At 40.7% G+C, this 23,950-nt stretch overlaps 1 protein-coding gene across 8 annotated transcripts in view; it reads right to left on the bottom strand.

Annotated features, from left to right (window-relative positions):
• The window catches only part of PARN (poly(A)-specific ribonuclease), a 191,294-nt gene that overhangs the window by 32,239 nt on the left and 135,105 nt on the right, over positions 1-23,950 (bottom strand). For all 8 annotated transcript variants that reach the window (XM_054533037.2, XM_024241365.3, XM_054533038.2 and 5 more), the window contains 1 exon segment: positions 14,742-14,931. In XM_054533037.2, coding sequence (XP_054389012.1) covers positions 14,742-14,931 — 190 coding nt within the window.

The following is a 23,950-nucleotide window of genomic DNA, read 5'->3' as shown; positions in this document are numbered from 1 at the left end:
TGGCCTTCTGAGCAGGACGGTGAGTACGAAGACATGTTCCAAGTGTGGTACAGGATCTCCTGCTCATTCATTTAAACGTTTTTCCAAGTGGCCACAAGGCATTACTTGTTAGGTGCGGGAACACTAAGAAGAATATGCGACAATCCCTGACTTTATCTTTTCACTTCTTACAAGAGTCCCAAAGGCAAACAATTCCCAAGGACTCTGGGTGGCACAGAAGGCATCTCACAAGGCATTTCTAGTGGCAGGGAAGGATCATAAATGGATATCTTAGGAGGGAGCGGGCATTTTGGAAAGAGCATGAATGGGATTTGGGAAGAGAGAGATGAGGGCTTGAATTTATTGATGGTTTTGTGACTCTGAGCAAGTTCCTCAATTAAAAAATGGGTTACTGTGAAGATTAAGAAACAAAACAAAATAGAAAAGTGCGTGTTATGGTGCCTGGCACATGAGAGACTCTGTAAATGCCAGTGCCTTCTCTGTCACCTCCCTTTCCTATGGTGGGAAAGGTGGACGGTCGGTCCATGTTTTTAGAGAAGACACTGATGTGGGTCTTCAGAGAGAAGACCAATGAAAAACATCAGAAAAGGAGGAGGAAAAGAGAGAAGGAAGAGCAGTAAGGAAGCACAAGGAGCAAGAATAGCTTGTGTAGGATGGTCCCCAATGTTGGGCAGCAAGGAGCAAAGTGTTCCAGCAGCCTTGCTGATGGGCAGGTAAGCCATCAGCCACATGGGCATAAGCTAATTAGCCTGTTTGGAACCTGTGGATCACCGAGAACCACCTCAACTGCCCTACCCTATTGGAAATGTACAAAGGTTTCTAGTTTCACAGTTCTACTCCCCAACATTTTATTATGAAAACTTCAAATATATAGAAAAGTTTAAAGAACTGTACAGTACAGGCACAGTGATGTGTGCCTGCAATCCTAGCTACTTGGGAGGCTGAGGCGGGAGGATCGCTTGAGCCCTGGAATAGGAGACCAGCTGGGGCAACATAGCAAGATCCCATTACAAAATAAATAAATAAATAAATAATAAAAATAAATAAAGATAAAACAATTCAAATACCAAAACAAACAAACAAAGAAACAAACAAAAAAACACACATAAAAAACAACAACCTAAAAAACGGGTCTGGTACAGTGGCTCACGCCTGTAATCCCAGCACTTTGGGAGGTCGAGGTGGGTGGGTCATCTGAGGTTAGGAATTCAAGACCAGCCTGGCCAACATGGTGAAACCCAGTCTCTACTAAAAATACAAAATTAGGCATGTGGTGGCACATGCCTATAATCCTAGCTACTTGGGAGGCTGAGGCAGGAGAATCGCTTGAACCGGGAGGCGGAGGTTTCCATGAGCCAAGATCGCACCAGGAGGCAGAGGTTGCAGCAAGCCAAGATCTCACCACTGCACTCCAGCCTGGGCAACAAAAGCAAAACTCCATCAAAACAAACAAAACTATAGTAAACACCCATATACCCATCACAGATTTGTGTCCTTTTGCATTTGGGAAAAAGAGGCACAAAAGGGAGATTCTAGAATATTCTCATTTTGCAAACCTTTGGCTTCTGCACTATCAGCAAGCTGAATGAAATGAAAAATCTTTGCTTCAGAGATTCTTGAATGGCCAAAAAGGAGGCCCCTCAACTCTGGAGATCGTATTTAAACATGGAACCACCTATCAGTACAAGGACAAACTTGGCTTTGGGCCACAGCAGTCGTTTTTCATTCATCCACCAACCTCCCCTAAATAAACACAAACATGCTGCAGTTTCTGCTGGCTTATGATGTACTAGCAGCATTTTTTAAAAGCATAAAGTGTCAAAAAAAAGAACTACGAGGAAAATGTTAAGGATTTCTACATCTGGCAATTAAAATACAGGATTTATACATTTAATGCTTTATTTCCGCTAACACCACTATAAATTATACAGGACTAATCCTAAATGCACATGATATGGGCAACTCAAACAGAAAATCTGTTTTGCATTTAGGTAACAGACATGGAAAAAATAGTATTTCACTTTCCTAACATCTAAGTGTGCTGAGGGCAATTTGTTTCAATTATTAGCACCTTATACTATCACAAAAAATTATACTATTACATGAAGATAAGTACTCAATAATATAACACATTGTTAGAAACATAGATGATAATGAGACTTTTAATTATGGTTATAACATGAAGGTATAGAAACAAAACATTAATTTTCAAATATTACTGCTATTATGAAACATGAAAGCGTTCTAACACAACAAAGGTCATATAAGTATAAGGTGATGTTAAACTTAGCTTCATGTTATTTAAAATAAAATCCTCAGATGACACACTGCTTTAATGTGTGAGGTGAAAGCAGGCTTTCAGTGCTGAATTCCAAATTTCTGCATACAGGAGCTTTTAAATGGAAATGCTGAATTTTATTGGAGACACTAACAAACCTTTCTATGTTTTCAAATTTAAAGAAAGCTAAGTCATTGCTAAAATCTCCTAAACTTTAATGAAATAATTACAAATTTTAAAAAAACTATAGAAATCTTAGAGTTTGGATTATTATTATTATTATTATCATTATTATTATTATTATTATTATTATTATTATTATTACTAGAGACACGGTCTCACTCAGTCACCCTCGGCCAGAGTGCAGTGGTACAATCTCAGCTCACTGCAGCCTCGACTTCCTCAGCTCAAGTAATCCTCCCACCTCAGCCTCCCGCCACAGCTGGGACTACAGGGGCACACCAACACACCCGGCTAACTTCTGTAATTTTTGTAGAGACAGGGTTTCGCCATGTTGTCCAGGCTGGTCTTGAACTCCTGAGCCCAAGTGATCTGCCCATCTCAGCATTCCAAAGGGCTGGGATTATAGGCATGAGCCATCTGGCCTGGCTGAGTTTGAATTATTTTTAAAAAATACATATAGATAATTTTTTTGCTCTGTTGCCCAGGGTCTTGCTCTGTTGCCATGGCATAATCACGGCTCACCACTGCCTCAAACTCCTTAGCACAAGCAATCCTCCCACCTCAGCCTCCTGAGTAGCTGGGTGTACAGGCATGAGCCACCATGCCTGACTAATTTTTTGATTTTTGTTGTTGTTAGACATGGGATCTTGCTATGTTGCCCAGGCTGGTCTTTAAGCTGTCCTTAAGCAATCCTCCCATCTCATCCTCTCAAAGGGCTAGGATTACAGGTATGAGCTACCATGCCCAGCCAATACAAGTAATTTTTAATAAACACAATTGTTCTGCTTCCCCAGCTGTGCTTTTGTCAAAGTCTACAGAGTTGACATTTTACACTCTAGCTCGATTAAAGCAGACCTTCATCTAAAAATCAATCCATCCATTTGCCAGATGTGTTACAGCCCATACAACAGGTGAGAGGAGAAAGGCCAGATCTAAAAAGCATTTTAATAAATAAAACATAAAATAGAAAAGCAGTAACTGAAAATTATGAACTCAAATGTGATAACTCATATTATATGATAATTCACTCATGAATTATCAATAATTCATAATTCTCTATTTACATTTTTTAAGTATTCTAGGTTTCTCATCAGCATTCTCTCCATTCTCAACCATCAAAAGAAAGGTTTCACGTAAAATTCTACTATTAAAATAGTATTCCAAGTTGTCTGAATCCCTTTAAGATTTTTTTAAATTGCGGTAAAGTACACGTAAAATTTAGTGTCTTAACCATTTTAAACGTACAGTTCTGCAGCTTTACGTCCACTCACACTGCTGGGCAACCAATCTCCAGTAGTACTGAATCACATTAAACAACTCCCCAGTCCCACCTCTCCTCAGCTGGGGGCAATCACCGCTCTACTTTCTGTCTCTATGAATCTGACTTACTCTAAGAACCACATGTAAGTGAAATCATCTGGTGTTTTGTCTTTTTGTGATGGGCTTATTTCATTTTGTATAATGTCCTCAAGGTGCTTCTATAGCTAAGGAGCAGAATTTACATCTATATCTTTATCTTAACCCAATTACATTTTTACAATTTGCTTGAAGCAAATTGAAGCATTTATTAGAATCTCCTTCCTTTTTAAGGCTGATTAATATTCCACTGTAAGCATATGCCACATTTTGCTTATCCAAGTTGTCCACATCTCTTTTATGTGATGCTACTCTAAGGAATCTTGTTGAACTATCCCCTCTCAAAGAAAGCAACCGTGTCCTGACCTACTGGTCCAAGAGATGTCAAAGGAAGGAGACAAACCACATTCATTCGTCTTTCCTGGATACGCAACCAGACAGATACGCCAGAGGGGGCATCTGTTAGAGCTGTACCACATCTTTATTAAAAACCAAGTTTTATGTCTTTATGTACATTACATGGTAAAATCAATTTTCCTGGTTAATCATTCTATTTTATTAGTAACTGTACACTTTAAAATTCTGCATTTTACATTAACCAGACTCTAGTTTTATGCTGAGTATTTACTTGAATATCTTAGAATACTCTTTTGAGAACAGGCTGATCCTTTCTTACAAGTGTGCAGCTGGTAAGGTGCAAAGTAGCTGAATTCAGAGGGAGGAATGAGTGGGGGTGGTGGAAATTCTTCCTTATTTATTAAAATAAATAATTTAGAACAGGTGTTAAAGGTCTCTACCACTTTTCCAGTCTGAAATTAGCATAGCCCTTTAAAAGCCAACTAGACCTAGCCAAAACTGGCAAAGAGGAGGGAAAGGTGGTGGCGGGTCAGCAGGAAGAGCTCTTGATTTGCTGCTAGAACATGAAGGCACGAAAAACATGGCACCTGCCCAAAGCAAATCAATGATTTTAGTAATAAGAGCAATGTATTTAAAGTTCTGAGAGAAAACAGTTTTTGAATCTAGACTTCTACATCCAGCAACATTATACATGCAAAACAATGTAACATTTAAGAAAATTACTTCCCTCAAAAAAGTCCACACAAAAACCGCTGGGATGGCTGAAAGATTCTTCCGGGCTGCAAAGTTTTAATGACATAGGAATACACTTTCTTCTCAATGTCCCATTTATGCAACTTTTTTTCTCTACAGAGGATAACATTTATACAACCATAACATTATACATGCTGTATCCTGACTGTCATCTCTTGGGATCAACTTATAAAGAGGGCACAAAAGTATAGATACAAAAAGTAGTAAATATTATAAATAATAACTAACCAAAGTGAGAAGAGGGCAGAAAGAGACAGAAGGCGGAATATACATACTAAATTCCAAATCTTTTATAGTAGTAATCAGGATACATTGTTCACAGTTGGTAAGTCAAGAAATGGAGGTATTTAAAGGAATAACAGAAACCACCAGAAGAATATAACAGGAGCTGCCACTGGGAAGAGAAGCTGCGAGTGAGGAATGAAGATTTTCCTCCTTCATTTTACACTCTACTGTACTACATGAATTTTTAAAAATTATGTGCATTTATCATTTCAGTGGTTTCAAAGGTGTCATGGGAAACATTTTCTCTGCTAAAATATACTTAACTTATAAGATCTACATTGAATTTGCCAACATTTACTCTGCCCAAATATAAGAGAGATTTTGCTGTGGCGGCTAGACTAGGTAAATCTACAGTCCTTTCCAGAAGCTACGGCTCTATCCCAAGGGATAAGCAAATTGTAAAAATATAATTTGGTTAAGATAAAGATAGAGATGTAAATTCTGCTCCTTAGCTATAGAACCTAGAGCAAACAAGAGCTAAACAACAGGAAATTTCCCCAGAAAAAGCAAGACTAGGGACAGAAGAGGCAGTTAGAGCAGAACGGAGGTGTCCCAAGAGGCCCAGGGCAAAAGAGAAGCACCAAGGAAGAGTCAACACAGAGCTTCCTGGACTGTGTGAGAGAGCCAGCTGCCACCAGGGTCAAAGGGGCCACTGCTTGCACTGTAGACACACATTTTGAAACAGCAGTGGACAGTTGTGGGTCTCAAGGTGAGAGGCACCCACTCAAAGTGATGAATGTCTAAGCACAGGGCCAAGACAAAGAGGGCAAAACGGGCTGAGTACACATTCTTCTGCCACAGTGCTAGTAGTTTCCAACCATTTTGTTGAAACCATGAGAAGGACCTTCTAAAAACCTCACAAGTATATAGCTGGTAGGTGGAAATTTAGAGGGCGGTCTCCACTAAAAGGGCCAATGATTCTTTTTTTTTCTTTTCTGAGTCTCATTTTGTCACCCAGGCTGGAGTGCAGTGGTGGGATCATGGCTCACTGGAGCCTCGACTTTCTGAGCTCAAGCCATTGTACCACCTCAACCTCCTGAGTAGCTGGGACTATAGGCATGCGCCACCACGCCTGGCTAATTTTTGTTTTTTGGAGATGGGGTCTTGTCATGTTGCCCAGGCTGGTCTCGAGCTTCTGAACTCAAGCAATCCTCCAGCCTTGACCTCCCAAAGTGCTGGGGTTACAGGCATGCGCCACTGTGCTCAGCCAATGATCTTTTTATTTGACATGTCTTTATTATTGTAGTGTCATAAAAAGCTTTCATAGGTTCACCTGTGACACTGATTTACTGTATATTCCTAAACTAAAAATTCCACTATAAGGATTTTCAAAACTCTAATCTTCAGGTTTAGAAGAGACTGCCATTTGCTATTTGAGAGAATCAAAGGGTCTCACGAGTTTTTATCAATTTCCATGTCATGCCCTACACACTGTACACAATATAAAAGCATTTGGAATTTAAGAGCCAGAAGGGACTTCAGCATTCTTTCCACCAAAATGCCTCATTTAAGATGAGAAAACAGAGGCACACGCTGGGCTCTTGATGGGTATTTACTGAAGGGAAGACAGAATGAAGAGTCTTTTCCGAGGTGCTAGGTGGTGGCAGAGCCCAAGCTGGAACCCTTGGCTTCTGGCTGCCTGATAAGTCAGTTCTCTGTCCACTCTGCCCTATGGCTTCTGATGTCTCTAAGGATTTTTCAGTAGGAAGGGAGAAAACACTTACTCCACAAGCCCATTTATGAATAAATGTGTAAGCACTTTGACAAGGCAATGGGTCCTGGAATATGATCTGGTGAATCAGAATTCTCCTTCCTAAAGGGCTTTTTCCTCACCTTCTAATGTAATACATATATTCAGTTACTTTCAGAAACCACTAGCTGCAGATGAAAACCATGTGGAATCCAAAAACCACAGCTTTGATATATGCATTAGCATTTCCTACCTAGCAGGAATTCCAAGAGCTACTCAATTTTCAAGGAAGGCTGAAATTTAGTCTCATAGAAAGGAAAGGCTAGAGGGAAGAGACGGCCAATGGGATTTTCCCATCAGTTGAGATAAACCAAAGAGCAAGTAACCAAAGGGCATGACTGATTAAAATCTCTATCAGCACAAAGTGGCTTTAGAAAATCATTCCCTTTAATTAGAGAACATTACAGTATTAATAAAATGGGAATAGTAATAGCACCTATCTTTCAGGAATGTTGCGAGTGTTGGTGTTGGCTTATGGGGACCAAGTACCTATTAGTGAGATCTTACATGTTTCAGCATCCACTGTAGAGGAGTATTCTCCAAACACTATGCTACCCTGTATTTCTTCAGATCCCATACCACCCAACCAAATCTTCCTCCCTCTCAAAGCAAACTATGTTCCGTCCAGTTTCTCCAGAACCCAAGCCCTCTCTTTTTTCCGGTTAACTATAAAATGCCTGAATATTCTGGACACTGAATCTATTACAGGAAAGAAAAGAAGCACACTGCTACAATACCAGTGCAAACAGCAAAAGAAATGGATGCTCATCTCTAGCAGCACTGCTAATGGCCACGTGTAGAAGCTCGACTGCTGTGACCAGCTCTGCCAAGGGCTCAGAGTCAATTCTCTAAAGCAAATAGAAGTGAGTCACAGAGCAGTGCCTGTCTTCCTCTCGACCATAGTGCCGCCCTCCAAATCTTAACTGTACCTTTCTAATTATGGATGCCTGAATTTTTACATTTATATCTATGGCATTTCCCCCATACTTTAATCCCTTATTTTATTTAAGAGACTAATAACTGTTTAAAGAAAAAGAAAGAAATGAATAAAAGCACTAATGTATCCATGGGGTTTATACAATATGTAGAAATAAAATATAAGACAAAAGATTGCAAAGGATTGGGGAAGGGAATAATTGGAAATATACTGTTAAGAGTCTCACACTGTTCATGAAGTAGTACATTTTTTACTTGAAGACAGTCAAAAACAAAAAGAGAAAATAAAAATAAAAGACTGTGATACTTGAAAGATGCATATTATAATCTTAGAGTAGTGCTTGGCCAATAGAAATATAATGTGAACCAGGTATATAATTAAAAATGTTCAAATATCTACCATTTAAAAAGGAAAAAGAAGTCAAATTAATTTAATATTTTTAACCTCATATATCAAAAATATTATCATTTCAACATGTAATCTGCATGTAAACAATGACTAATGTAGTTTACATTCTTCAAAATCTGGTGTGTAGTTATATTCACAACCCATCTCATTTTGGACTAGCAACATTTCAAGCACTCAATAGCCATGTGGTTAATGGCTACCATCTTGGACAGTCTAATTCCAGAGCAAGGGTCAACTTTTCTCTAAAGGGCCACAGAGTAAACATTTTGAGTTTTGGGGGCCATAAGGTCTCTGTCATAACTACCCACCTTTGCCATTGTAACTCAAAAGTAGCCACAGGCAATATGTAAATGAACGGGTGGCTGGGCACAGTGGCTCGTGCCTGTAAGCCCAGCACTTTGAGAGGCGGAGGTGGGAGGATCACTTGAAGCAAAGAATTCAAGACCAGGCCGGGTAACATAGTGAGACCCCATCTCTATTAAAAAATTATTTAAATAAAACAAAATAAAACATAAATGAATGGGCAAGGCTGTGTTCCAACAGAACTTCATAAAAACATGTGAGCCACGTGGGCCGGATTTGGTTTGAGAGCTGTAGTTTACCAACCACCAATCTGGAACAACGACTTTAAAAAACAACACAAAGAGGTATAAGCAAAAAGTCAATAGAGAAGATAAAACGGGATGATAAAATATCAGCAAATACTAAATAATATATAATTCAACCAAAAGGCAGTAGAATAAGAGGAACAGAGGGACACAGAACAAATAGGACAAACAGGAAACAAACCACAAGATGGGAGGCAGACCTGTCTTCAACATTAATTCAATATAAATGGCAGAGATTGTCAGAAGCAAGAGTCAGCTATATGCTATTTATAAGAAACATACTTTCATTATAAAGACAAACCAGTTACCAGTAAAAGACTGAACAAAAACATACGATGCAAACACTAAGTATAAGAAAATAGGCAAGGTGTGGTGGCTTATACCTGTAATCCCAGCACTTTGGGAGGTCAAGGCAGGTGGATCATTTGAGGTCAGGAGTTCAAGACCAGCCTTGCCAACAGAGCAAAACCTGGTCTCTACTAAAAATGCAAAAAATTAGCTGAGTGTGATGGCACATGCCTGTAATCCCAGCTACTCGGGAGGCTGAGGCAGGAGAATCTCCTGAACCAGGATCTCCTGAGGCAGGAGCAACTCCTGAACCAGGGAATTGGAGGTTGCAGTGAGCCAAGATTGCACCACTGCACTCCAGCCTGGCAACAGAGCGAGACTTTGCCTCAAAAAAAAAAAAACAACCATAACCCTGATACCAAAACTTGACAAAGACTGAAAATTACAGGCTGGGCATGGTGGCTCACACCTGTAATCCCAGCACTTTGGGAGGCCAAGGCAGGTGGATCACGAGGTAAGGAGTTCGAGACCATCCTGGCCAACATGGTGAAACCTCATCTCTACTAAAAATACAAAAAAAATTAGCTGGGCATGGTGATGCGTGCCTGTAATCCCACCTACTTGGGAGGCTGAGGCAGGAAAATTGCTTGAACCAGGGAGTTGGAGGTTGCAGTTAGCCGAGATTGCGCCACTGCACTCCAGCCTGGCAACAGAGTGAGACTCCTTCGAAAAGAAAAAAAGAAAAAGAAAAGAAAAGAGAAAAGAAAAGAAAAGAAAATTACAGTCTAATATTCCTCATGAACAGAGATGCAAAAAACATTTAACACACTATCAGCAATCAAATCCAACAACATATTAAAAGGATAATACTTCATAGCCAAGTGGGATTTCTTTCAGGCATACAAATCTGATTAAACATTCAAGTATCAATTAGTATAATTCAAAATACTAACAAAATAAAGGATGGCCAGGTGCACAGCTCCCACCTGTAAACCCAGCACTTTGGGAGGTGGGAGGATCTCTTGAGGTCAAAGGTTCAAGACCAGCCTGAGTAACACAGTGAGACTCTTGTCTCTACAAAAATAAAAAAATTAGCCAAGTGTGGTGGTGCACACCTATAGTCCCAGCTACTCAGGAGGCTGAGGTGGGATGATCCCTTGAGCCCAGGAGTTCAAGGCTGCTGTGAGCTATGATTATGCCACAGCACTCTAGCCTGGGCAACAGACCCTGTCTCAGAAATACTAAAAATAAATAAATAAAAGACAAAACCCATAAGACAAGTTTTCAAGACACAGAGAGAGCACCTGAAAAGAGTCAACATCCATTTGTGATGTTGAATGATTTCTTAACGTACTAGAAATGGAAAGGAACTTCCTAAACCTGAGAAAGAATGTATATGAACAACCTAAAATCTTAATGGGGAAACACTGAACTTCTCCTCCCTAATACTGGAAACAAGGCAGGGATACCCACTCTCTCTATTTCTACTTAACCATATGCTAAAGGTGCTAGTCAGTGCAATAAGGCAAGAAAAATAAATAAAAGACATAAAGACTGGAAAAGATGTAAAACTTGTTAATAGCATACAACATAATTTTGCACATAGAAAACCTTATGGAATATTTTTAAAAATCCTATCAGAACAAATAAGTGAATTTAAAAAGGTTGCAAAATATGAAGTCAATATATAACAATGAATTATATTTCTTTTTTTTTTTTGAGATGAAGTCTCGCTCTTGTCCCCCAGGCTGAAGTGCAATGGCGTGATCTCGGCTCACTGCAACCTCCGCCTCCCGGGTTCAAGTGATTCTCCTGCCCTCAGCCTCCTGAGTAGCTGGGATTATAGGCACCTGCCACCACGGCCAGCTAATTCTCGTATTTTAAGTAGAGACAGGGTTTGGCCAGTCTGGTCTTGGAACTCCTGAACTCAGGTGATCCGCCCGCCTTGGCCTCCCAAAGTGCTAGGATTACAGGCGGGAGCCACTGTGCCCGGCAACAATGAATTGTATTTCTATACAAAACCAGCAAACAGTTTGAAAATGACATTTAAGAAACAATTCCAGGCCAGGCCTGGTGGCTCATACCTATAATACTAACACTTTAGGAGGCCAAGGTGGGTGGTTGACTTGAACCCAGGAGTTCGAGACCAGCTTGGGCAACACAGTAAGACCCTGTCTCCACAAAAAAATTTTTAAAAATTAGCTGGGAGTGATGGCAAGTGGCTGTAGTCCCAGCTATTTGGGTGGCTGAGGCAGGAGACTCCTAGGGCCCAAGAGGTCAAGGCTGCAGTGAGCTGTGATCATGCTACTGTACTCTAGCCTGGATGACACAGTGAGACCCCCATCTCTATTAAAAAAAAAACAAACTTAGGAAGAAAACTAACATAAAATATACAAGATCGCCACAATAAAAACTAAAAAATAGGCTTACTGAAGAAACTGGCAAGATTATTCTAAAATTTATATAGAATGCAAAAGATCTAGAATGGCCAAAGAAATCTGAAAAAGAACAATGTTAGAGGGTATATGCTTTCTGGTTTTAAGACACTATAAACCCACAGTAATAAGATAGTGTGGTACTGGCATAAGGAAAGACATAACTGACTGTAAGTGAACAGAGCACAAACAGACCTAGACATACATGATCAGTTGATTCTTGACAAAGGTAGCAAGTCAAACCAATGAAGGAAGAAAACTCTTTTAAACAAATTGTTAAAATGTTGTTGGAACAATCAGACAGTCATATGGAGAAAAATAAACCCTGATCTCCATATCTTACTCCACATACACAATTAATTTGAAATGGGTCATGACCTAAATGTAAAAGTTAAAATTACAAACCTTCTACCAAAAAAAAAAAAAAAAAGAGACAATCACTGCAACCTTAGGGTAGACAAAGATTTTGGGGTGGTGGGGGGAGGGAATCACTAACAATAAAAGGGAAAAAACTTAATAAACAGAGCTTTATGAAAATTAAAAATATCTGGCTGGGTGTGGTGGCTCACACCTGTAATCCAAGCACTTTGGGAGGCCGAGGCTGCTGGATCACTAGAGGCCAGGAGTTCGAGGCCAGCCTGGGCAACATGGTGAAACCCTGTCTCTACTAAAAATACAAAAATTACGCAGGCGTGGTGGCGCACATCTGCAGTCTACTCAGGAAGTTGAGGCATGAGAACCACTTGAACCTGAGAGGCAGAGGTTGCAGTGAGCTGAGATTGCACCACTGTACTCCAGCCTAGACAACAAGCAAGACTCTGTCTCAAAAGAAAAGAAGAACAAATCAAAAATATATGCTCATTTACAAACATCACAAAGAAATGAATAGGTAAACCACAGAATCGAAAAAATACACGTGCAGCACAAATATCTGACAAAGGCTACGTATCCAGACTACATACAAGAACTATAAGTTAATAGCGAAAAGACAAACCCAATTTTAAAAGGGGCAAGAGACTTAAAAAGCCACCTCAATGGTCAACAAGAACATTAAGAGAGAAATGCAAATTAAAACCACAATGCAATACTGTCTCATTCCATCTAAGATGACTAAAGTTAAAAGACTGACAGTCAGGTGCAGTGGCTCACGCCTGTAATCCCAACACTTTGGGAGGCCGAGGCAGGGGGACCACTTGAGGTCAGGAGTTCAAGACCAGCCTGGCCAAAGCGGCAAAACATCGTCTCTACTAAAAATACAAAAATTAACTGGGTGTGGTGGTGCACATCTGTAGTTGCAGCTTCTCGGGAAGTGGAGGCCCGTGAATCGCTTAATCCCAGGAGGGAGGCTGCAGTGAGCCAAGATCGCACCACTGCACTCCAGCCTAGGAAAAAGAGCAAGACCTGTCTCAAAAAATAAATAAGTAAATAAATAACATAAAAGATTGATGGCATGAAATGCTGACAAGGATGCGGAGCAACTGAAACTCATACAATAAAATGGCATATCAAACTCGTACTATAAAATGCTATATCCACTTTGAAGAGCTGTTGCTTTGTTCTTATAAAGTTTAACACAAACTTATCCTAAAAATCAATAATTCTACTCCTACATAGGTAGACAAAAAAACTATCTTACCGAAACATTCACAGCAGCCTTACTGATAATAGCTCCAAACTAGAAACAATTCAAATGTCCACCATCAAGAGAATGGGGGTAAAATAAATGCTGCATATTTACACAATTAAATACTACTCAACGATTAAAAAAACTGCTGAGATGCAATAGCAAGGATGAATTTAAAAAATATATTAAGCAAAAAAGTTAAACACAGTGCCAAACAACTCTATTTTTTATAAATTCCAAGAATAGGTGAAACTAATCTTAGAGTGGTCAAAATTTAAAAATGGTTGCTTAGGGTCATGGGAATTGTAGTGGGAATTTGGGATTGTTTGAAAACAGACACAAGGAAATTCAAGGGAAACAGAAATGTTCTATATCTTGCTTTGGTTGGAGGTTATATGAGTGTATACAACTGTTAAAACTCTTTGAACTAAACATTTATGATCTCTGCATTTTATTTTATCTTAATCATACCTCAATTTTTTTAATCTCTAAAAAACCATTTTTAAAGTATAGAGGGCAATTTGAAATATTAACAGTGATTGCTTCTGGGTGTCGGGATTATGGCTAATTTTTTTCTCTTGTTAATTCACATTGTTCTAAACTTCACAATTTTCTATAATGAACATATGTATGTATACATTTTTCCCATTTTCTATACCTGTGTTTTCTAGTTTCACAAAGATACCAAAAGTTGCCAGCATTTATCTTCTGCAGGGAGGATTATGGGTGGTAAAAGGAAGTGTGAGTCAAGCATTCTTTCTACAGTAGGCACCTGGTTCAGTATCTACAGGACCTGAAAGCGCAGGAGATCAGGCAGAGGCAGCAGTACTGAGAAGAGCAAGGGATCAAACACACATGAGTTCAGTTCTAATCCTGGTTCGCTCACAGAACTGGTGAACAAGACACAAAGCCTCCATCTCCTCAACCCTAAAATGGGAATAAGACATATCCTGGGCTAGGCACAGTGGTTCACACCTGTAATCCCAGCACTTTGGGAGGCTGAGGCGAGAGCATCACTTGCATCCAGGAATTTGAGACCAGCCTGGGCAATAGAGCGAGACCTCATCTCTACAAAAAATCAAAATTAGCCAGGTGTGGTGGTGCATACCTGTAGTGCCAGCTACTCAGGTTGAGGTTGGAGGATCACTTGAGCCCAGGAGGTCGAAGCTGCAGCAAGCTGTGATTGTGCCACTGCACTCCAGCCTGGGCAACAGAATGAGACCCTGTCTCAAAAGAAAAAAAAAAAATCCTGTCTACCTCAAAGAGGTTTTGTGAGGGTTAACCAAAATGGCTATGGTCTATAAAGCACTCTCTAAAACACAGGGAATTCAGGTCATAGTCACTTCTGATATGATGTGAAAAGTTAGAAAGGCCATCTTTCTCAAAAGTCAGATTTAGTACTTACAAACCTATGAGAAGCAACAAGAAAAGCCATTGCTAGAACTCTGGCCTTTTAAATTAACAGCTGAGAGCTCTTACCTATTGTTGCGGTAATAGTGATTCTGCAGGGCATAGGGTATGCACTGGGGGTTTAACCGTTTGCTGTCAGCCTCCTTCCAGCTATCTTCAGTCCACTTTCTTTTGATCTGCTTCTCTTCCTGTTTTCTCCCCATATATTCAGCATAGGTTTGGATCCGATAGCTTTCTGCATATTTGCTGGTATTGACAGCTACAAGGAAAAGAAAAAAAAATAAAATGCTTACAAAAGTCTGGCCTAGCCCCAAAGATGACACTTTTGAAATGTGGCCTAAGGTGGTCAAAGGAGCCCCATCAGGCCTGAGGTCTGACCCTTGGCTCTGCCACCTGTAAGACAAATGACCTTGGGTACACCTGCAAGCTCTCCAAGTCTGAGTTTTCTCATCTGGAAAAAAAAGCCATTGCTCCCCAATCTCATTTTCAGTGTGAAAGTGCTTTGTAAACTGTAAAGAACCAGTAATGATGTAAGTAAAATACTAGTTTTCAAAATATTTTCAGCCAACACTACTATTTGGATATTATTCATTTTCAGAGTAACAAAATGAAAATAAACAAAACCACTACGGGAAAACTATAAACCCTCACTATTTTCCTAAAATAAAATGACAACAAAAAGCAATATTGCCAGTGGTGGCGATTACTGTGTCACACACTGAAGATCTCCTGTAAGTCTGTGTGCAGCGTTTTACATGCATTATATCTAATCTTCATAGTACGCTTGCAAGGGAGAAAATGTTTTTACTGGGGAGAAAGCAGGGTCACAGAGGTCAGGGTTTTGCTGTAGACCATCCCTGGGTGAATGGCAGGGATAAGATGCAAAACCAGGTTCCTCAAACCCTAATACCAGGGTCCTTCTTATTACTCTGCATCTATTGGAAGTGCTTTATTATTTTCATTTTATTAATTTTTTTAAATGATCAGGCTTTATTACCTGTTTTGTTACAATGAGTTTTAAACAAATTTGTACACCCACACGTCGTCCATCACACAAATTAAGATAAAGAACACCCCCCTCACCCTCATGCCTGTTTTTAGACAGCCTCCCACCCCTCCTTCACTGGACAAAGGCGCCTCAGATGTGTAGTACAATTATGGCATTATCTTCCTCAACTTGAAAACTTTGCTGTCACCACTGCTATCATCAGGGCTTAATTTTGCCTTCTCTTGAGCTACCTATAACTGGAATTACACTACATATGCATTTTTTGGTATTTTATTTATCTTATTTCAATACTTTTGGGGGAACAGGTGGTGTTTGGTTGCATGGAAAAGTTCTTCAGTGGTGATTTCTGAGTTTTGGTGCATCCATCAGCTGAGCAGTGTACACTGCACCCAGTGTGCAGTCTTTTATCCCTCACCCCCTCCTGTCCTTCCCCTGGAGTCCCAAAGTCCATTACATCATTCTTATGCCTTTGCTTCCTCATAACTTAGCTCCCATGCACTCTGCAAATTTAAGACAGCTGCACAATACTTAGGACATGCCTCTGCTCCTTCCGCCTTAAAGACTGCTAATTCTCTGTAATGCACCTCTGGCTGGCAGCGGTACTTGAAAGCTGGGGCTTAATCCCCCCTTGGTGTTAATGCTTCAGACTAAGGCCAGGTCAGTTGTGTTCTGATCCCATGCTGCCCCCTCTTCTGAGGCTGCTGTGGATGGATCACGATGGCAGCATGGGAGTGAGGATCAATGGTGGCCTCTTGGTGCCCATTTGCTACTTCTGGCTTCCAGTTTGGGCATATGCGTTCCTAGCCCACTATCACTGCCAACAACTATTACCCACACTGGCAGTGAGACCATCAGAGCCTGGCCACGCTGTTCAGGGCAGTCTTTGTACCTGGTAGCTGCAAAGCGCCATGATATCAGAAACAGAATCTGTCTACCTGCACCTAGAAAACCTCTGGATATGGAATAGTTCTCAATAAAAATGATTTGACTGAATGCAGAGCAGAGTGCAGTGCTGGTGACGAGCATGCAGACTTTGGGCACGTCGGCACTGGACAAGGGACTCCAGTTTACCAGGGACCTTAAAACAGAGGGAAAGACAACTGTATGAGAGGCAGATGTCCCACATCCGGCACCTGACACATTTTAATCATCAACTAGGCCAGATTTCACTAAAACTTAGTGCAACAAAGGTTTCCGGAATGTCATGCCCTAAATATTTAGTCATCTAAAAAACAGAACAAAACAGGAAAAAACTCTACTTCTTCAGAAAACACAAATTTTTACTAAGAAGTTTGTGTACTTTTAAAATATTCACTCAAGAGTTAAAGAGAAAAAGGAAAAAAAAAAACCCTCAAAGTATCAGAGAAGCAGGGCACAGTGGCTCACACTTGTAATCCCAGCACTTTGGGAGGCCAAGGCAGGAGGATAACTTGAGCCTATGTAGTTGAAGACCAACCTGGGCAACACTGTGAGACCCCCGTCTCTAAAAAGAAAGTGCTAGAGAATGTTCACATTATACAATGTCTCCCAAAGAAGTCGAGTGGGTTACTGAAATGTCAGCTGAAAACAGCACACTCTGCCTCTCTCAGGAGATAAGCGGTGAAAGGAGGCAGTTCTGGAGATGTGCTATTGAGTAAAGTTACTCATATCAGAGAGCCACAGACATAGGATCCTTTCCTGAAAATCTTATTCTTTGGAACAGTTATTTTTCTTACTTTGAATGTGTCATATTTCTGTTATTTTTCACTCATTTACCCAGCCTCCCAACAATTCATCTCCAGTAAACATTGTCCACCCATTCTTCCATGTGGTTAACTGCTTACTGAGTGTTTTTGTCCCAGGAACTATGTCAGGTATTTGGTAAATCAAGACACAATCTCCACCCTCTCTTAAAGGTCACCCTGTCACATATCAGATTTATGTAGTGGTGATTTCCCCATAAGCTTGTCACTCCATAAGCTTGTGACAGATTAAAATATGTTCATCTATCAATGTGGATATATGAGAACCCATTGGTTCTACCATCATTATTCTGTACCAATTGTTAACCAATGAGCATTCTCCTGGATTTTCTTCTATTTCATTCTTTTTTAAAGAAAGTTCTTTATTTTTATTAATATATTTATTTATTTGAGACAGAGTCGTGCTCTGTCAACTACGCTGGAGTACAGTGGCGCCATCTAGGCTCATTGCAACCTCCACCTCCCGGGTTCAAGTGATTCTCGTGCCTCAGCCTCCTGAATAGCTGAAACTATAGGCGTGCGCCACCACGCCTGGCTAATTTTTGTAATTTTCATAGAGACAGGGTTTCACTGTGTTGGCCAGGCTGGTCTCGAACTCCTGGGCTCAAGAGATCCGCCTGCCTCGGCCTCTCAAAGTGCTGGGATTATGGGCATGAGCCACCGTGCCTGGCCTGGCTATTGCGTTCTTTAATCTAAAAGGTTTATTTTGCAAGTACACCCAAAAGGGATGACACCTGTAATAACCCCTCTGTTGCCAGGTGTGGTCACTCATGCCTAGAGTCCCAGCACTCTGGGAGGCCAAGGCAGGAGGACTGCTTGAGCCCAGGAGTTCCAGAACAGCCTGGACAACGGGGCAAAACCCTGTTCTCCACAAAAAAACCCCACAAAAATTAGCCAGATGTGGTGGCTTCAGACTATAGTCTCAGTTATCAGGGAGGCTGAGGTGAGAGGATTGACTAAGCCCAGGAAGTCAAGTCTGCAGTGAGCCACGATTGCACCATTGTACTCACTCCAGCCTGGGCAACACAGCAAGACCCTATCTCAAAAAAAATCCTTCTCTCAAGTTTAATTTGGATTACCAAGTAGGAGAGGAGGCTTGGGTCAATATTCCCCATGAAAGCAAAGGTGATGACAGGGTCACAGGCGAGCTGAGTTAATCTATTTAATGATATCTGATTGTTTTCAATAATTCAGCTCCCAGCTAATAGACAAATGTTACAAACAACTCCCTAACCATGGCGAGGGAATTTATCTGAGCACATTTGGAATTTAGGATCACTTAAAAGGGGAAATAAATAACAGTCCGCTTTTCACTGCTGGCCTCCACGTGGCAATAATTTACCAGCATTCCTTCGAGTCCCAGCAGCTTTGCAGCTCTCGGCCTTTAATCTAGAAGCCAAGTTCTGGCTCGAAGCCACGCCTCTAATGGATGAATCAGCAAAATGAATTGGCTGTCAACTGTGTCCTCCAGCTATTCCAGCTTGCCTGTCAGAAGCAGAATGTAGCAGGCTGCTGGGTAACACTAACCTTTTCCAAATTTGTCAGGGAAATGATTCAAGGCAATCTACTGGTCTCGCCACTTTGTGAAAGCCACTGGGGAACCAAACGTGCTAAGAGTCCTCCCTGTTTCCCTGGAGGTGAGTGGGAGCAGTTCCCTCACATAAGAGTCTCAACCACTCCAGCTTCACTGTGCCTGGTCCATTGTCTCTTGACACCACACACAGCATAGCATTTAATCTTCGGATGTTCTAGTCACCACACAAATAAAGAGGCTGAGCATCGGAGAAACTAAATAGCTTGCCTGAGGTCTTGTAGGTAAGCAACAAAGCTGGCTTGGAACCAGGATGTGGCATTTATATATACATTTTAACAATGTAATACTGCCACATGCCTGCTGTGTATTTATATGCATTTTGTTTATGTAGGTTGACAATTAGCTTATAAAATGCTTCCTGTATTAAGGAATTACTTAAAATGTTTAGACTTTTTTGTTTTTTAAAGAACCTTCCACTACTGTCAAGCAAAGACTTTCCAACTAAGTTGATGCATTATGTTTATGAAGAGGAAGACAATATAAGATGTAGATTCCTTCCTAAATTAACTTTTAGATTTACTGCAACTCCAGGAAAAATATTCCAACATTTTATTTTATTTTTTAAACAGCTTCTGTGGAACAGGGCTAACTCATAGGCAGTGTGCCCAGAGTTGGTCTCCAACATTTTAATTGAATATTGAAAAAAATTAAAAGTAAGAAAAAAAAAATCTCAGTAGAAAACAACAGTGGTTGTGAGAGCCTGGGGCTGGTGCTGGGGCTGGAATGGGAGAGGAAGTTGACTACAAAGAGGGGGAGGGCATTTTGAAGGTGACAGAACTATTCCATATCCTGATTGCAGTGCTGATTACATTATTGCATGCATTTGCTGAGGCACAGAACTGTACACCAAAGACAGTCACTTTATTATACATCAATTAAACCTCAGTTATTCTGGGAAACCTGAAAGATGAATTCTAAAATTAGAATAAAAGGGCCAACAATAGCTGGGACATTTCTAAAAAAGAATGGGAAGGGGAACTTGCTTTACTAGGTAAAAAAGCTTATCGTAAAGCTATAGGAATTGAGACAGTGGAGTAATGGTGCTGAGATAAACTGACCAACGGTACAGAATTCTAAGAGCCTAGAAAAACACGTATACATCTGTGAAACTGCCTGGAAAAGGAAAAGCTGGAAAAATTGTTTATCCATAGGGAAAAAAAAAAAAATAAATTGGATTCTTAGTCACACCATGCCAAAAAATTCACTCCAGATGGATGAAGAGCTGAAATGTCAAAAGCAAACTCTGAGAACTTGAAAAGGAAATATAAGTGAGTATCTTTCTGAGCTTGAAGTAGGGAAGAATTTACAAAGATAGAAAAAAGGACAGGCATAAAAGAAAAGATCAATAAGTTTGGCTACATTAATATTAAAGCCTTTGTCCATCAGAAGACACTTTAAAGAGAAGAAAGACAATCTATAAACTGGGAGAAGATATCTGTAAGACATTCAACTGACAGGATTAGCACTAGAATACATAAAAACAGCCACTAACTAGTAAGGAAACAACTGCAGAAAAGTGGGCACAAGGCATGAGAAGCACACACAGTCACTGCACAGAAGGGAGGTGTATGAGGCCAGTGGACATATGCAGAGATGCTCAGTCGCAGACAAAGGCAAATCATGACTATGATGAGACATGATTCTATACCTACTGCGTTGACAAAAATTATAACATTGATAATACAACTATTGGGAAGGTGTGGAGCAACAGGATCCCCAGTGGTTGTACAACCATTTTGGAAAACAAGTTAGTGTTCTCACTTAAAGATGATCATTCTTACTTCCTATGACCCTGCAATTTCACTCATGAATAATAAGAGATCAATACAAGAGTTTCCAAAAAAAAAAAAACAAAACTGTTCATAATAGCTAAAAAGAAAGAGAGGGAGGGCTCCAAATCCTTATCCTTGGGTAAATGGACAAATCTGCAGTACATTCACAAAATGGAATATTGTCTAAGAGAAAATATATGAGTGAACTACAGCTACACAGAATAAAATGGATGAATCTCAGTGATGTAATGGTGAATGATAAATGCAATCCCCCTCACGCCCCGCAACACACATACATACACACATGGCGGGGGTGTGTATCAGAGGGAGAACAAAAAATAGCAAGAAGATGATCAGCACAAACTTCAGTAGAATAGCTGGTACTGGAAGGGAATCAGGAAAAGAGCAATAGGTAGATGTAATTTATTAGTAATGTTTTAATTCTTTGGTTGAGTGGTGGTTTCACAGATGTTCATTACATTTTAAACAAACAAATTTCTAGCACGCCTGTAATCCCAGCTACTCGGGACGCTGAGGCAGGAGAATCGCTTGAACATGGGAGGCAGAGGTTGCAGTGAGCCGAGATCGTGCCACTGCACTCCAGCCTGGCAACAGAGCGAGACTCAAAAAAAACAAACAAACAAAAAAAAAAACTTCTAGCTTTTCCATTGTTTTACCCTGTCCAACTACTAAAGGCCATTTCCAATACAATCTGCTTAAGTGAGAAGGTCTCTTTAAGATTAGCTCAAACTTATTCCTGTTTCAATGTCTTCGGTCCCATGGAAGTGGAGCCCGAGTGGGACACATGTGGTATAAATGCGTACTGCAGCTCAGCTGCCAGACTTCAGCCTTGCTCAGCGGCTAAGGGCGTTTTTGCAGTCTGCTTCTTAGAGGGTTGAAACCAGTTTATTGTAGCAACTGTTTGCTGGTGGGGAGGGTGTACTAGGAAACTGCTGAAGCAGTTACACACCATTAGTCCTGCGTTTTTTGCCATGGCCATTCTCAGCAAACATCAAGTTCTCAATGTCTAAGGGAATTGCCTATATTCGTATTAATCCAACGGTTACAACAAAGAGGGCTGGACATGGTGGCTCATGCCTTTAATCCCAGCACTTTGGGAGGTCAAGGCTGGCGGATCACTTGAGTCCAGCAGTTCAAGACCAGCCTGGGTAACATGGTGAAACCCTGTCTCTACTTAAAATACAAAGATTAGCCAGGCATGCCTGTAGTTCCAGATACTTGGAGGGGTGAGGTTGGAGGATTGTTTGAGCCCGGGATGTGGAGGCTGCAGTGAGCTGAGATCGTGCCATTGCACTCCAGCCAAGTTGACAAAGTGAGACCCTGTCTCAAATAAATAAATAAATAAATAAATAAATAAAAATAAAACAAAGAAAGAGAACTACTTATTGGCTATTTCCTTTGTTAGCACAGAAAATCCTGTCAGCATTATCCTGGCTTTATAGATAAGGACACTGAGACTCATAAAAAGGGACTGGCCCAAGGTCCCAAAGATTACATGTGTAGGCTGGGACCTCAACCAAAGCCTACATTCTTTCCACGACACCACATGCATTGGAAGGGACCCGGTTTGTGTCATGCAGAGTTAACACAGGCATACATCTGTCTGCAAGGAAGCAGAGTGTGTCCATCTCTCCACCCAACAGCTTTGTGCAAATGCCGGAAGGAGTCCCTGTGTGATAACCTGGTGGGTTACTCCACGATCAGAAGTGATGTGTGCCAAGAGTGGCCTCTGCCTATGTCACAGGCCCAAATCCTACTCCTCTAATGCCAGTGTGTGCCTTAATGTCAAAGATGCCCTCTCTGACACCCTTTAAGATGGCCTCTCCTTATTCCCCTCAAAGCAACCACCAGCGTGAGGCCCTAAATCACCACACCGTCATTCAGGATTGTCACCCCAAGCCTGGATGACACTAAAGGTTGCTTTGTGTTTGTTTGCTTATTTAAATATGAATATATTAAATACAAAAGTTTTTTCATATTCCATAAAGTTTTCATCAAGTTTAAATTTACAACAGATGGACAGCCTCTCCAATTTATCAGATAGAGAATGGAGGGTTTTATCAGATTTTGCAAAAGGGCAAACTTTAAAAATCTTTAAAGAAAGATATTAAAAATCAAGGAAAACAGAAAGACCCAATCCTAATGGTCATTATGAACATTTTCCTGTGTTCAGAAAAATGATCTCAGATGTATTTCCCCTTAACCCATCTAAGGAACTAGGCAGACACTAAGTTGCAAACACGAATCAGTGATCTAACAGAAACATGGTAAAATGAAGGTATTTCCAACATGCCCAAAGAAGTAAAAATGGGTAGGCAAGCCCAGAAAATGACAGCCTTCCTTTCCACCCTCTCTAGTCCATCCTTCCCCTGCTGACATCATCCATTCTATTCTGTTAAACCCTTCGGCATCTAAGATAAAGTGCAAATTTGCTGGTACACCCAACTGGTGTACCAGCAAGTTTGCCTCAATAATAACCCAGCTCTGTCCAGCCCTCTCATCTCAATTCTGTTTTCCCACATTTAGCTATTGTCTCCTGAACAGGGCCAGGTGCTCTTTGAGAGAAGGGATTATACATTATTCATTTCTGTAGCACCTGGGGTTTATCATAGTAGTTTTCCAGGAATTCAACATATGATTATGGGAAGAAAGGAAGGAAGAAACAAAACTTCAGGCCAGGCGTGGTGGCTCATGCCTGTATGCCCTGCACCTTGGGAGGCCCAGGTGGGAGGATCGCTTAAGCCCAGGAATTTGAGACCCGCCTGGACAACATAGTGTGACCCCATCTCTACAACATAAAAAATAAAAATAAATTAGCTGGGTGTGGTGGTGCGCACCTATAGTCCCAGCTACTCAGAAGGCTGAAGTGGGAGGATCACTTGAGCCAGCAAGGTTGAGGCTGCAGTGAGCCAAGACTGCACCACTATATTCCAGCCTGGGCAACAGAGTAAGACCCTATCTCAAAAAAAAAAGGAAAATAAATAAGTAAATAAATAAATGAATGAATAAATAAAAACAGCTTTTATGTCTGCTGGCAGCCTGTCTCTACTCAAGAGAAAAAACAAGCCAGAATGAGGATACAAACTTATACATTTTTCAGTTAAAAATCCCATGCTGAAGCCTGGTATGTGAAAGCAAAG

Source organism: Pongo abelii, chromosome 18 (assembly GCF_028885655.2).
Source record: "Pongo abelii isolate AG06213 chromosome 18, NHGRI_mPonAbe1-v2.0_pri, whole genome shotgun sequence".
NCBI lineage: Eukaryota > Metazoa > Chordata > Mammalia > Primates > Hominidae > Pongo > Pongo abelii.
This window is presented reverse-complemented; position numbering and strand designations above follow the sequence as displayed.